The 16080-nt window shown below is 40.7% G+C and overlaps 1 protein-coding gene across 1 annotated transcript; it reads right to left on the bottom strand.

Annotated features, from left to right (window-relative positions):
* Positions 1-294: 294 nt before the first annotated feature.
* On the bottom strand, positions 295-7494 carry rad52 (RAD52 homolog, DNA repair protein; the record flags this gene model as incomplete). Its single annotated transcript, XM_079567575.1, has 9 exons — positions 7401-7494; positions 6384-6451; positions 5773-5891; positions 5467-5542; positions 5173-5381; positions 4906-5096; positions 2129-2188; positions 1060-1242; positions 295-428 (listed from the first exon to the last, which is right to left on the bottom strand). Exons 1-9 carry the CDS (start codon positions 7447-7449, stop codon positions 295-297), a joined length of 1089 nt encoding a protein of 362 aa, XP_079423701.1. The 5' UTR covers positions 7450-7494.
* Positions 7495-16080: the final 8586 nt, after the last annotated feature.

The raw sequence follows: 16080 nt of genomic DNA, 5'->3' as shown, positions 1-16080 counted from the left end.
TTTCTATTTTATTGTATATACTTAGCATATGTTGATGTGAAGTAATGGTTTTCACATAATGCCCAGTCATTGGAGTATGCTACACACATGGTCACAGTGAGGAACACTTTAGTGCCTTGCATCTTCACTAATGAATCGTTCCTGTCTCATCTCACCCTGTAGCCGTGACAATAGGCAGAACGCGTGAACACATGACAGTTCATGGCCAAAACATCATTTCTTTGTAATTGGCTGTATTATATTAGGCTGATGCTCCATGTTTGGCTGACATTTGTTTTGTGGATTTCTCTAAATTTAGAAGCACTTGTTCTGGCAGTGAGTGAGCTTAGTGTAGAACGGCCACAGCGCCTCCCGCTGGCCGCTCTGCAGCCTCTCACAGGAGTGCCATGCTGTCATTGTGACTCTCGCCTGCTCGTAGATATTCTTCTCTAGAGAAAAAAATAAGTTACTGCAATGCAGAATATGCAATGTTTAAAGTTTTATATTGAGGGGACGTGGAAACATTTGCATGCTGAAGCGGGTTGTTACTGACTTCAATGTTTTTGATATTGAAATAACTTTTTTGGGGGGGGGCCTTGAAGTCAAGTGTTATCTGTTCAAGCAATTCGTCTGCTCACTAGAATCAGCCAGCGTAGGATCTTTGCATGCGGCTACATGGATCTCATGTCCCACTCGCTTCGTCACTGTACAGCACAAGCCCCACGTGCTACAGAACTCACATCACGCAGTAATATTTCTTCAACTGGTTTCTTTTGGCTCCTTATGACTTCTGTGATTCAGTGTATGTTTTTCACATTGTACAAAATGTAAAAAAACAAATAAAAATATCATTTAAATACTCTACTCTTTATTCAACTCAAATGCTTGTTCCCAGTCTGAGCATAACGTTCTACACATTTGGATACTTGTTTAATACTTGACTTCATGTACAAAAGATTAAAAGCAAAATGAGAACTGACAATTCATAGAACAAATAAAGTCATGTGTCCAGTCTGCGTTTTTTCATATATTGACCCGGTCTGTATGGACTGAAAACTTCGCCACGCTGATACTGCTCACTGCTAGGCCTGCTGCTGTATGCCTGCTCTGGGGGTCTTCCATGGGGCCGCTGGGGGGTCTGGCTGCGCGTCTGCATGCAGTGGTTGCTGGGAGTGCTGGGCCGGGCACCTCTGTTGGGCCCCTCAGCTGGGACCTCAAGCTCATCTACTCCCCCCAGAGTAAAGTCCCACAGCTCAGGGTCATCTGCAGAGAACAGACCATTAAGACATTTTACTACAGTACTGTTAGTACTTTACAGTAGTATTTGGATACAGCAGTGGAGCCCCAAAGCTTGTCTACAAAACAATGGAAAAAATACATTTTTAAAGGAAAGGTACATTTCTTTGCTACATTATACTACTTTAAACCAGTATTTAGCCTACAGTAGGGATGGACGATAAACAATGTCGTTAATCACAACCAGTGCAGGTAACTTTACCGGGAGTGGGTACGTCTCCATGGAGATGTGACTATAGTCAGCAGGATTTAAGATTTCAGTTAGATCCATTCTTTGTTTATCCACTGCAGAAATAACATTTTCTGTGTCGAGCGGCTCATTAACTGCATGTTTTGTATTGACAACAGTATAGTCCAAAATGTTACACGGTGCGCCTTTAAATACTTATGTCTCACTCAATATGACATTTACAGCAATGAAGAGGAATATTTCATAAATACCCAATCCCCATCATTTCTGCAGTTTCAGTGATTTTTTAAAACCAAATATCTTGAGAATATCCTAAATCGCAATTATTTTGGCCAAGATAATCGAGACCCCAAATTTCATTATCGTCCCATCCCCAGCCTACAGTCACCAGATTAGAGTAATTCTGGATCAATAAGGGGGCCGCGAGGTCCCGTACTTTGGGAATGGCTGCTCTACAGTAAAACATTTGGTCACTGTCACCCTTATCTTAATTATACTTCCACACTCAAATTATTAATTACATTTCTATGTTTTGTTTCAGCTCTGAAAGACCTGTATTCATGATTCCATTCTCCCATGTGGAGTAAACAAACATTCATCTCAAAGGCCTACACATTAACACAATGTTTGCACACAAGGCCCTCTAGTGGTTGGTTACTGCACCTGCTAGATATTCTTCCTTAGCTTCCACGGGCGTGTTATTTGAAACGGGAACCCTGCAATCTGAAAGAGCGGACACAAACACCAAACATCAGCAAATAATAAGCCTGAGATACAGTGCCTCTCGAAAGTATTCATACACCTTGAACTTTTGCACATTTTGTCATGTTTACAACCCTAAACATAAAGATTTTACTTTGATTTTTTTTACTGAACATTCACACACAAGTAACCAACAACTGTGAAGTGAAAGCGAAATGATAAATGATTCTGTTATTTTTCAAAAAATAGAAAAGTGAAAAGTAGGGTGTGCATAAGTATTCATACAGCATTTTATTACAGCATAACATTCCTAATGACTGCAGAATGTTCACACCTTAGCCTAACCATTAAATAGAGGCCACCTGTGTGTAATCTACTCTCAGTATAATTACAGCTGTTCTTTTAGGCCCTCAGAGCAATGGTCGGAGTGTATTGGTCACTAAACAACATCATGAAGGTCAAGGAGCACCAGAGAGGTCAGGGATAAAGCTGTGGAGAAGTTTAAAGCAGCGTTAAGTTATACAAAGATTTCCCAAGATTTGAACATCTCACGGAGCAACTGTTCAATCCATCACTCGGAAATGGAAAGAGTATAGCACCACTGCCAACTTACCAAGACACGGCCGTCCACCTAAACTAACAGACCGAACAAGGAGAGCACTGGTAAGAAATATAACCAAGTGCCCCAAGATAACTCTGAGCTGGGGGAATCTGTAAATGGGACAACTATAAGTCGTATCTACACAAATCTGGCCTTCATGGACGAGTGGAAGAAGAAAGCCATTATTGAAAGGAGTCATATGGAGGACACGGTTCCATGTGGAAGAAGGTGCTTTGGTCAAATGAGACAAAAATTTAACTTTTTGGCCCAAATGCAAAACGTTTTGTATGGAGCAAACCTAACACTGCTCATCGTCCTGAGTGCACCATCCCCAGTGTCAAATATACGGGGGGGGAGCATCATGCTGTGGGGCTGCTTTTCCTCAGCGGGGACTGGGGAGATTGTAAGAATAGTTGTGAAGATGGATGGAGCCAAATACAGGGACATTTTGGAGGAAAACCTGCTGGAGTCAGCAAGAGAACTGAGGCTGGGGCGGAGATTCACCTTCCAGCAGGACAATGACCCTAAACACAAAGATAAATCTACAAAAACAAACATATTAATGTGTTAGAATGGCCCAGTCAAAGTCCTGACCTAAATCCTATTGAAAATCTGTGGAAAGATCTGAAAACTGCTGTTCACAAACGCTCTCCTTCTAATGTGACAGGGCTTGAGTTGTTTTGTAAAGAGGAATGGACTAAAATGTCAGTCTCTACATGTGCAAATCTTGTAGAGTCAGACCCCAAAAGACTTGCTGCTGTTATTGCAGTAAAAGGGCTTTCCACAAAGTATTCATTCATGCTGTATGAATACTTATGCACGCCCCACTTTTCACTTACTTTTCACTTGTTACTTGTGTGTGAACGTTCAGTAAAAAAAAAAAAAATCAAATCTTTATGTTTAGGGTTGTAAACATGACAAAATGTGCAAAAGTTCAAGGTGTATGAATACTTTCGAGAGGCACTGTATTTCTGAAAGCTTCCACACCAGTGATTGGAGTCGACTTTACTTAGCAGTGGTTCTCAACAGCTTCAACACCTGAAGCTCAAACCTCTTAACGCGTTATCTTAGGTTTAGGGTTAGCTGATACCTCATTTGAAAGCCAGACCTTCTAGTTTCTAAAACTATGAGTAAGATCTGTGTGAGTGAAACACATTACATCACATTAGGGCTGGGCCATATAGACCAATGGTCATATCCCGATATATTTAGGTTGAATATCGATATATACGATATATATCCCGATATTTTTAGGTTGAATATCGATATATATGATATATATCCCGATATTTTTTCCGCAAAGTGAGAGCTGTGAAATGAAATGTTAAGTCAAAGCCAAATACAAGTACTTTTATTGAAAACCCATTATAAAATGTAAACATAAACACTGTATAACAAAGCTCCATAAGGTGCACATTTAGATAAAAAAATAATTTGGATAAAAATAGCCTATAAAATAAAATAGGTCAGTCTATTTCTGAGGGCAACATTTATGTATAAAGAGAAAACAACAAAAAGTGCTCAGTTTATGATACACTTTTTTTTAAAATCACCTTGAGATTAGCTGTTTCTTTTCGTTAACTTAATAGCTTATCTGAATTTGAAATATCCTGATACGCGATATGGTCTGATTCCATATCTCATTTAAAAATATATATATATATATTGTAAATATCGATAGATCGCCCAGCCCTACATCACATTTGATGTTCCCGACCATAATCATAACCCTAACCCTAAGTCCAAAGTCATTTTTCGTTCTGTGACCCAATAAATTGGCCCACTTTTGGGTCTCAATCCACCAGTTGAGAACCACTGCTCTAAAGTCTGGAGTTGAGGTGGTTTCCTCATGAGTATTAAGGTCTCAAATGTTGTTAGAAAAGATTTCTTTGAAAGCTGACATTAGTATTTCAAAGAGACAAATGAATCTTCTACTGAATGTCTTACATTGTTTGTCTATCACTCTTGTAAAAAGAAAAAGAGAAAAGAAAAAGGCAGCATCTACAAACATTATTTAGGATTTAAAGCCACGCTGCAGAACATTCTAGATAATATTTCTGTGTCAAGAGCCACTAAAGGAGCGTCCACAAACATAATGCTCATATCAAAATGTGCTAACCGTGTGGGCCCTCTGTACCTCCGCTGGAGCGGTTTTCAGCGCCGCCCTCTCTCCCTCGCTGCAGGTGTAGCTGGGGTTTATCTTCCGCCTTCTTGGCCTCCATGTCTCGTTTGAACTTCTGCTGCAGCTGCTGTTGCCGGAGCTTGCGCAGTTGTTTGGGATCGGTCAGTATTTCGGAGTCAGCAGCATCCACTGAGTTTGAGCCCGGCCTTTGGAACAGACAACTCAATCTACAGAGCTCTATTTTCACACATGTATGTCGCAGAGACGTGTCAGTGTGTTTACCGTGAGGTGAAGGCGTCTGTCCGGCCGTCGGGCGCAAGGGCAGAGCTGCTGTTGGTGCTGAGGCTCAGGACTCTGCGCTCTAAGGGCGTCCTGGGAGGATCCCGTGTCATTGGCCCCTGTTGTTGGACCAAACTGGAAAAGCGCGCCTGCTCCACTGCAGGCTCCCCCTCACGCCGCTTGGTCTGGGCTGGATCCAGCTGAGGGGGAGGCTTTGGTGGAAACCCAACAAAGACAGAAGTGAACTAGAAGAAAAGTCTCTAAAAGAGCGATAAAGCCGTCACATGTGAGTCTCACCTGCTTGGGGACTTTGTTAATAGACATGAGGTATTGTTTATCAAGAATGCAGTTTCCAAGAGCATTGCCAAAGCATCTGAAACAGAACAAACCAACAAACAACAAATGGCTTATTGTCCAGGAAGAGGTCACGCGGGGAAACCTGATGTTTAACTTTCTATGTTTAACTTTTCTATATTACTCAAAAGATGTTGTGATCATCACTTCCCAACACCACTTAAAGCTGCCCTCAGCTATACTGAACTCTCCCCTTCCCTCGCTCTGTGTGCATATGTATTGATATAGTGAAGAAGATTGACTGAATACTTGAGCGCTCTCTTCATGCCGTCCGTCACTGCCTCCTTTCGGGCCTTCTCCAGAGACAGGGCTTTGGACTTGAGGCCTTCGCTGACTCCATAGCCCACGTCCTCATGGAAGGCCCCGTCCTGCAACACACGGGCCAGATCAGGCCTTTGATGAAGCCAACGCTACATGTATGTTTTAGAATAGAATAAACCAATGCTTCCCAACCAAAGGAACGGGGACCACTAGGGGTACAGCAGCCCTTAAAAGAGTTAGTTACGGAAAACTACTGAAAAAGACTAAATCGAAACCAAACCAAAGCTAAGTTGGAGCAAAACGAGGAAAGTCCGGACATATTTCAAGCTCCCATGTGTTGTTTTTGGCTGAACTGGCATGAGTCTCAGGACTTTGCCACATACTACGGCATCTCGTGACATGGATTTTAACTGATCTAAAAAGACAAAAACAATAATATGGCAATAAACTATTCAGCCCTAGAAACATGTGGATATGTCCAGTGTGTCCAAAGATATGAACCAGAAAGCAGGGTCAAAAAGTTGAGTGTGTTCTAAATTCTCATTCATCTGCGTGATGTTGGAAGGAGCCACTGGAATAAACCAAGGAATTGTTCAAACCTTCAGAGTCACTTTGACAAAGGCGCTGACGCCCACGTAGAACTTCCCGTTAGTAAAGTCCACAAAGTCTGTGGGGGAGAAAAAGAGGAGAGGATGTGAGGAGCGATTTGGTGCAGATTAGAGACGTCACGATGAACCACATGAAGTCAAAATCCAATGTGCAGAGCAGGTATTTTGCCATTTTCACTTGATAATCACATAATCATCCCAAAAGAACCATGTGCTGCTGCGTGTGTTATGCCACAGTGAAAACTAAAGCATCAAATAATAGAGCACGGAAATCAGAGCTGATCGCTTCATTTGTTTACGAACTCTTTTGTAATTATCGTAGATTCATAAGACACAGATCAGAGCAATATCTTATAGAATATCTGTTAAAAACATTCACACTGGTTTGCTTCCTTTGGGCTAATAATAATTCCTATTTTAAAATCATTATTTTAGAGATATATATTGTTTGTTTTTTTTACTTTAAGGTAAAAGCATAACAATAATAGATAACAGGGTGAATGTTCAATAGGTTTTCAAACAAAATTACCCTTAAAGTGCATATTTAGATGAATAACACCTGCTGTAATGAATCACTATCATTTTATTTCAGTGAAGCAGCAAATTTAATGAAGAAATGTTGGGCAGAAAATTTCTGAATTTTTAAGCTACTGACAGGAATTGACATAGAGGCAGTTTGACTCATTTCCCATTGACATAACATAGTCGGCACGGCAACAGTTGAAAATGATTTGCCTCTACCTATGTCACTTCCTGTCGGTGTCCAATAAGGAAGTGAAACTATAAATATGAAAAAAATGTCCAAAGTGAAGAAACTGAGTAACAATCTTTAGAAAAATCTTTAATTGTGCAAAAATCGTGTCCAATGTGTCATATTTTAAAGAAATATAAAAATGTACAAAGAGCGTCTGTTGTTTCTTTGTTGTGAACATATAGACAGTACTTCCTGCATGTGGATAATGGTGAATAATATTTTTGCTCAGAATAATGGTGACAGTGTGAACGTACCGACGTGCTGCTGGGAGATGGAGTGGGACCAGCCGTTGTATCCAAACATCTCATTGGCCAGGCCGATGACACGATGACCCTCTATGTAGCACACCTGAACACAGACATTAATATAAATGCCACGGATCCACACCACCCGACCCAACCTTATTCTGCAATTATTATAGGGCCCAAATGATTCAATTCAATTTCATGTCATTTTGAAACAACTGTTATTATACTATACTACATACTATTACTGTTATTATAACAGCATTATTATGCAGTTTTATAGACGCCTGTCATACCAAAGTAATGACTCCATTCCTGAATGTCATGGAAATGGAATGGAAGTAATGTCATTTTTTCACATAAGCCGAGCTATGCCCATGAAATGTCTTAGGTCAGAAAAGAAAAAGATATTTGAGAACCTTCTCAAATATTGCAAAAACAATATTATTGTCACATCGGTACATTCAATTATATTCAAACAGAACTAGTACGTTTTTTCATCAAACTGGTTCTACACAAAAAGAAAAAACTGGTACCCATTATTTAACACTTCCATGATACATTGAGCCAAACTAAACTTAGTATAGTCATCTGTCCTAGGATGTTGTTTCAGAACTGTAAAGGCTTTTTTAGATGTTATTTGGCAAACTCTAATCAGCCTCAGCTCACCAGTGTTGACTTTGACTCACATACACCACCTCCTGGACAGTGTTTTTGATCTGACCTATTGTTGTGAAGGGATTTTCTTCACCAGGGAAAGAATTCTTCAGTCACCCACCACGTTTGTCATCTGTGGTCTTCTGGGTCTTTTGGTGTTATTGAGCTCACCGGTGTGTTCTTTCTTTTTTATAATGTTAAACTGTTGATTTGGCCACGCCTAATATGTTTACTATCTCTCTGATGGGTTTGTTTTGATTTTTCAGCCTAATAATGGCTTGCTTCACTGATAGTGAGAACTCTTAAAGTCATCTTGACAATTAACCACAACAGTATCCAAAATGCAACAGCTGAGCCACTTGTCCCACTACTTTTGGGACAAATGGTTGTAATTCCAACACCGTTCATCTGATTTGGATGTAAAGAGACTCAAATGAAAGTTTAAAGTCTGCAGTTTATGCACATCTTTGTTGGTTCATTTGAAATCGATCGTGGTGGTTTATAGAGCCAGAAAGATTAGAATTGAGTCGATGTCCCAATATTTATGGACCTGAATGTAAAGATTTAACTATTCAAATTCATGAAGAAAGATATTTTACATAAGCAAAACCTGAACGCATTTCAGTATCAGTTAACACACCTGGAACCTGGAGCTGCTGCAGTGGTCAAAAGTTCCACAGAATTCTGGAGACTGACCAAAGTGTGTTCCATTGAATGAAATTGCACCAGCCCTGTTTCAGCGATCTCTTCAAAAGGCTTAATAAATCAGAGCTCACAGAGCACTAGGGAGCAGCTCAACACAGAGGGGTCAGGTTTATTCAGCAGTCTTTGGGTTTGTGTGCCCAGTAAAATGTTCAGATGATTAGACAGATGGCAGTGTATTGAAAACAAAGACACCTGCACATTCAGCAGGACCTCAAGAACCTCCTCAGAAGATCTTTCTTTTTTCAAACACCATACGATGTAAAAGAGACATATAACGATATCAGACTAAACAGTTCTTAAGTAGTGACATCAAAGTCAAAAAGCGTATGAACAATGAACTAGTTCTAATGCAGGAGGTGAAAGAGTGAATCAACTGCACCAGAGCTAGTCTGAACCTCACTGAGCCTTTCAGATCCAGAAGAGAGACTTGCCTTCTGCCCTCCTCCTGCCACTCTGCTGCTGATGTACTCCGGACCCAGCCTCTGACGGAGAGCATTGTGCACGGCCTGGAACTCCTCTGCACTGTAGGTGATCTACAGACACACACACACTGTAACACACACACACTCTGACGGAGAGCATCGTGCAATCGTCCTGTAACTCCGATGGCACTGTAGGTGAGTGAGTGAGTGAGTGAGTGAGTGAGTGAGTGAGTGAGTGAGTGAGTGAGTGAGTGAGTGAGTGAGTGAGTGAGTGAGTGAGTGAGTGAGTGAGTGAGTGAGTGAGTGAGTGATAGACAGACAGACAGACAGACAGACAGACAGACAGACAGACAGACACACTAAAACAGACACATAGACTGTCTATGTGTGTCTGTTATAGTCTGTGTGTGTGTCTGTTATAGTCTGTGTGTGTCTGTTATAGTCTGTGTGTGTGTCTGTTATAGTCTGTCTGTGTGTGTGTCTGTTATAGTCTGTGTGTGTCTGTTATAGTCTGTGTGTCTGTTATAGTCTGTGTGTGTGTCTGTTATAGTCTGTGTGTGTGTCTGTTATAGTCTGTGTGTGTCTGTTATAGTCTGTGTGTGTTTGTTATAGTCTGTGTGTGTGTGTCTGTTATAGTCTGTGTGTGTGTCTGTTATAGTCTGTGTGGGTCTGTTATAGTCTGTGTGTGTCTGTTATAGTCTGTGTGTGTGTCTGTTATAGTCTGTGCGTGTGTCTGTTATAGTCTGTGTGTGTGTCTGTTATAGTCTGTGTGTGTCTGTTATAGTCTGTGTGTCTGTTATAGTCTGTGTGTGTGTCTGTTATAGTCTGTGTGTGTGTCTGTTATAGTCTGTGTGTGTCTGTTATAGTCGGTGTGTGTGTCTGTTATAGTCTGTGTGTGTCTGTTATAGTCTGTGTATCTCAGTTATTGTCTGTGTGTGTCTGTTATAGTCTGTGTGTGTCTGTTATAGTCTGTGTGTGTCTGTTATAGTCTGTGTATCTCAGTTATTGTCTGTGTGTGTCTGTTATAGTCTGTGTGTGTGTGTCTGTTATAGTCTGTGTGTGTCTGTTATAGTCTGTGTGTGTGTGTCTGTTATAGTCTGTGTGTGTGTCTGTTATAGTCTGTGTGTGTGTGTCTGTCTGTTATAGTCTGTGTGTGTCCGTCTGTTATAGTCTGTGTGTGTCTGTTATAGTCTGTGTGTGTCTGTTATAGTCTGTGTGTGTCTGTTATAGTCTGTGTGTGTGTCTGTTATAGTCTGTGTGTGTGTGTCTGTCTGTTATAGTCTGTGTGTGTCCGTCTGTTATAGTCTGTGTGTGTCTGTTATAGTCTGTGTGTGTCCGTCTGTTATAGTCTGTGTGTGTCTGTTATAGTCTGTGTGTGTCTGTTTTAGTCTGTGTGTCTGTTATAGTCTGTGTGTGTGTCTGTTATAGTCTGTGTGTGTCTGTTATAGTCTGTGTGTGTCTGTTATAGTCTGTGTCTGTTATAGTCTGTCAGACACAGACACACACACACACGCGCGCGCGCGCGCACGCACGCGCACGCACGCACACACACACAGACTATAACAGACACACAATTTAATAATAGACTCAGTACTACCTGTCCGAAGCTTCTCTTCTCCTCTGACTGAGCACACATGACTTCATGTATGACTTGTGGGTTTTCCTGGAGAGGCTTGGGCTCCTTGGGCTCCTTCTTACCAGCTGCAGATAATTTTATGAATAGTTTTATGAAGCCTCATTTAACCGGCTTAGCATGAGTTGGCTAGCTAGCAAGTTAGAAACTCTTTAAAACTCAAAGATAGAATACGTACTGACGGGACACAGCAATGTAGCAAGTGTAGCAAAGTAACGAAAATGTGAAATAATCTTATAATCTTATGAATTCGTAATAATGCCCCACATACGAACTGGGAACGTTTTCAGACAAAATGTAAACACACAATTCAACTTCCCGCTGGAGCAGGAGCTTCCGCTACCTTTGGGTGCTCCACGGAAAAGAGACATCCACCCAAAATCTTTATGATGAAGTTAAATAATAGTGCACTTCCTTTTTTCATTTATGATTCAAAAGAAATACTAACTTACTTTTCTATTGTAACCTTTGTCAGCTTTACTAGCAGTGGCTTTAGTTTAGGTTGACTTTTTAGTTGTTATTATTATTAAATAAAGTTAGAATTTCCGAGATTGATTTCAATGTAGCAGCGAACAAACGGCTCCTGATTGGCCAGTGGCTCCTGCTGTGGGATACATGTACTTTTTTACAAGTACTTCTGCGTAGTTTTATCTTGTTGCATGCTACTTTTTACTATATAAATAAAAAAAATGTACGTTACTTTTTCCACTGGGGTAGGCAGTGACGGTATATTTTGAGCCTAAACCCCTTTCGGTCAGCCATTTCATTTAGCAAATACTTTATGTACACGTTTTCCTCATTGTACTAGGTATATAATGTATGATCTTTGAAAAACATGTGACACGCGATCTGAATGTTTATAGTGACCGAAGAAAATAAACTACTACTACTACACTGTGAGCGTTGTTGTGACATTTAAAATAGACGTGTTTCGTGCTTCATGTACTTTATTGTTAAGAATTATTGATTGACTGCGGAATTCTTCCGCAGTCAATTATTGGTTTTCATGTTCTTTATTATTATTCCTCTTCCATCTTTTTCCCGATTTTCTCCAGCTTTCAGCGCCTTCATGCTTTGTGCAATTTATGCAAGTTATGCATCAAAACGTTCCGCATGTTGAGGAGAAGGGTGCTTTTACTTTTGGGAATTTACGTTTTTTCCGCAATCGGCCAAAATGTCGGAGATTTTTCCCATTGACTTATAATGGGGCTGCCGCAAATCCATGCTTTTCTGCACTTTTTTCTGCATTTTCTGCAATTTCTGCACTTTGTGCATGTTCAGCTTCTGCAACTTGTGGGTTTTGAGAAAAAATTGGCCTTCTGCAGATTTCCAGTTTTTTTATACGAGAGTTTGAAATTTTTGCATTGGTGTGTATGGGGGAATCCAGCCAATCGGGAGACTCCAGGACTTTCAGCCATTTGTGCAGCTTCTGCCAATCAAGCCCTGAGGCCATTTCAGCAGTTTGACCAGTTTATGGAATATAAAAGTTTATGCAATATTAATAATTTATGCAAAGTAACCACTTTATGGGATTTAACCAGTTAATGCATTTTAAAGTGTTTATGCAACTTAAGAGTTTATGCCATTTAGGATTTATGAATTTTAAAGAGTTTATGCAATTTACATAATTTATGCAAATTAACCCATTCATGCATTTTACCACTTTTTGCAGTTTATACAGTTTATGCAACATGACATTTTATGCATTTTACCAGTTTATGCAAATAAGATTATGCAAATTAAGCAATTTATGCAATTTGAACAGTTTATGCAGTTTATGCATTCGCTTCCCGCAATTCCGCAGTCAATCGCAATGGCGCAGCCATTGCATTTCTAGTTATTATTATTATTATTATTATTATGGTAATTTCTTTGGAAATACAGTCAAAATTTACTCAAGTAAAAGTAATTCTATTTGAGTAAAATTATTTCAAAGAAACGTTACTCCTTCTTGGGTAAATATTGGGTCTAGTCTACCACCTCTAAGATTCTATGCAGTAAAGGGGAGATACAGCAACTTCAGAGGAACCTCTCAACATCTATTTTCAAACCGGATTTATTGAGTAAATTAAAATAGGCCAGGGCTTGGCTGGGCTATTGAATTTTTACAGATTCAGTAGTCTACAAAGGTTCACATTGATATATCCTATATCCTTTCCTTCGAATGGGGCTAAATGTGGTCTGTCTTAGACAAACCTCTCTGTTCCTGTATGCTGATTATTTGTATCACACTGCTTCCTATGCTTCCGAATTGTTTTTTTTTTTCATTTCCCCTGTGTCTTGAATAGAATTAGCCAAAGAACAATATCTTGCATGGAGTAAAATGATAATCATTACAAATTATTTTTAATCACTTGGGCCCCAAAAGTTGTTGCATATTCAGAAGTCTGTATTAAAGGAATAGGCCACCGTTTTTATATACTAAGATATGTTCTTACCTCACTTTAGTCGAGTTAATATATCCCCGTCTGGTCATTGTCCGCGCGCTCTGCCAGGCAAACGGAGCACATACGCAGCCTCTCCCATATGTGACATAGCTCCGAAAAAGCTCACGATAGAAGCTACCAAGCTCTTCCACGTGTTCCCTATTTAAATAAAGTTACGTGAAGTGTTTTCATGCGAAGTATATTTACACAGAAATGTAACGTGTCGATTTTATAAGCAAATAAAAAGGGGGACTATATTGTGAGGCGTAATGATACGAGGAGTAAAACGTCCGCGCAGTAACTCCTAAAGGTTATTGACGGAAGTGAGCGGGGGAAGTCTTTAGGAGTTACTACGCGGACGCTGTGCTCCTCGTATCATTACGCCTCACAATATAGTCCCCCTTTTTATTTGCTTATAAAATCGACACGTTACATTTCTGTGTAAATATACTTCGCATGAAAACACTTCACGTAACTTTATTTAAATAGGGAACACGTGGAAGAGCTTGGTAGCTTCTATCGTGAGCTTTTTCGGAGCTATGTCACATATGGGAGAGGCTGCGTATGTGCTCCGTTTGCGTGACAGAGCGCGCGGACAATGACCAGACGGGGATATATTAACTCGACTAAAGTGAGGTAAGAACATATCTTAGTATATAAAAACGGTGGCCTATTCCTTTAAGATAAGTTATACTTTATTAATCTCTGTAGAGAAATTGAAACTTTTTTTTGTTTTGTTACTTTGGTATTTAGTTTCATTGTTATGCTGACGATACACAACTTTATCTGTCCACAAAACCCGGTTCCACCTGCCCCACCACATTGACCAACTGTCTACAGGCCATTACAGCTTGGATGTCAAACTCAAGCCCAACGGCAATAAAAGCGAAATAATATTCATCAGCTCAAAATCCACTTTACCCAAATCCACACCCTTCAATATTTGCATTGACGGCTGCCGGTTCCCATCTCTCCCCAAGTTAAAAGCTTGGGTGTCATACTGGACTCTACGCTTTCATTCTCCTCCCACATAAACAATACCATCCGCACAGCCTTCTTCCACCTACGCAACATCTCCAGACTCCGCCCGTCTCTCTCACAACACGTGGAGTGAACAAGTACTTGTTCATGCCAATGTCACTTCATGTCTGGATTACTGCAATGCTCTCCTCTCTGGTCTCCCCCAAAAACTCATTCAACAACTTCAAAATGTCCATAACGCTGCAGCAAGAAAAATCACACGAACCAAATCCATAGAACACATCACACCGGTCCTCATCCAACTCCACCGGCTCCTCATAACCCACAGACTCCAGTACAAACTCCTCCTGCTCACATTCAAGCCACTTCAAAAGCTCGCTCCTCTATTGTCTGACCTCCGTTCATCCTCTGCTGGACTCCTCTCCACAGTACGAATGGTCACTATGGGGGCCAGAGCATTCAGCTGCTCTGCCCCAAAGTTTTGGAACACTTTACCTCCGTCAACTGGACTCTTTAGTTACTTTTAAAACCTAACTCAAGATCTACCTTTTCAAATCTGCATGCTCATACACTGTGCACACACTGTTTTATACTTGTATTTTTGTATTGTTAATTGTAAGGTGTCCTTGGGTGACATTGAACTGTGAGGCACGAGTGCTAACCACTGCGCCACCATGCTGCTACGATTGGAGTGCCTTTTGCCTGTTTGGTCAAGAGTGTGTTATTTGCAAGAGGAGGATTATCCCAAATGTCTGAGTGTGACAGATGGTTCCACTCCCACTGCGCTGTATTGAGGTCAGCTCTGGACATTTCTTCATATAGGTCTAACCCATAGTTAATCGTACCTCAGCCCAGAATCTGTTTTGATAAAAACAACTACGGGCCGTTGTTATTTTTAATTTATCAGGCAAATCACTCAGTTCTGTCTAAATAAATCTATATTTTTAATTTGGAAAATGAACAACTTCCAACCCTTATCCCAAAGTAGCTTTAATTTAATGAAATGACAGCTGTGGTTCTCAGCTGTTACAAAGGTCAGTTAGAGGCAGTTCACAGACTGTGAACCTGAGTGAGTGAGTCAGTCAGTGAGTGAGTAAGTCAGTCAGTCAGTCAGTCTGCTAAATAATGCATAATTTAATTGTTTATTTAAGCTTTTTATTTATTTATTTGGGACCAGTGCTTAAGTGGATTATAGCCTATTTTGCATCCGTTGTCCAACACTCACACTCTCATTCATCCTGGCCAACTCTACATGTTTTGTGGGAAACCCAGAGGAAACCTATGCAGAGGGAGAACATGCAAACTCCACACAGAAAGGTTGGAATTGAACCCAGGACCTTCTTGCTGAGAGGCATGAGCGCTAACCACTGCACTACGGTGCCAATGACAGCCTCACTCACTCACTCACTTACTTACACTGTCTGACTGTGTCACCTGTCGAAGAAACAGAGGAAAGTTAATGGAAAAACAAATGTCTGATTTGTCTATGGAGAGAGTGAGACCAGATAATGCTCCATTCACAGATGTTGGAGTAAACTATTTTGGCCCGTTTGATGTCAAAAAAGGTCGGAGCCTGATGAAAAGATATGGGGTCATGCAGTCCAGTTGGAAGTGGCGTACACACTGGATGCTGATTCTTGCATCAATGCAATTAGAAGATTTGTATGCAGACGTGGCCCAGTCTTCTCCATCAGATCAGAGAACGACACACATTTTGTGTGAGCCAACAGAGAGCTCAAAGAAAGCCGTGTTGCGTTAAATCAGGAAAAAATTCAAGGCGTTATGGCCAGGGATGGCATTACCTGGCACTTTAACACCCCTTCAGCCTCACATCAAGGTGGCGTCTGGGAGCGCCGGATTCGTTC

The sequence above is a fragment of the Gobius niger genome, assembly GCF_951799975.1.
Source record: "Gobius niger genome assembly, chromosome: 12".
Classification (NCBI taxonomy): domain Eukaryota; kingdom Metazoa; phylum Chordata; class Actinopteri; order Gobiiformes; family Gobiidae; genus Gobius; species Gobius niger.
The sequence above is the reverse complement of the archived record's forward strand: the minus strand, read 5'-3'. Positions and strand labels throughout refer to the sequence as shown.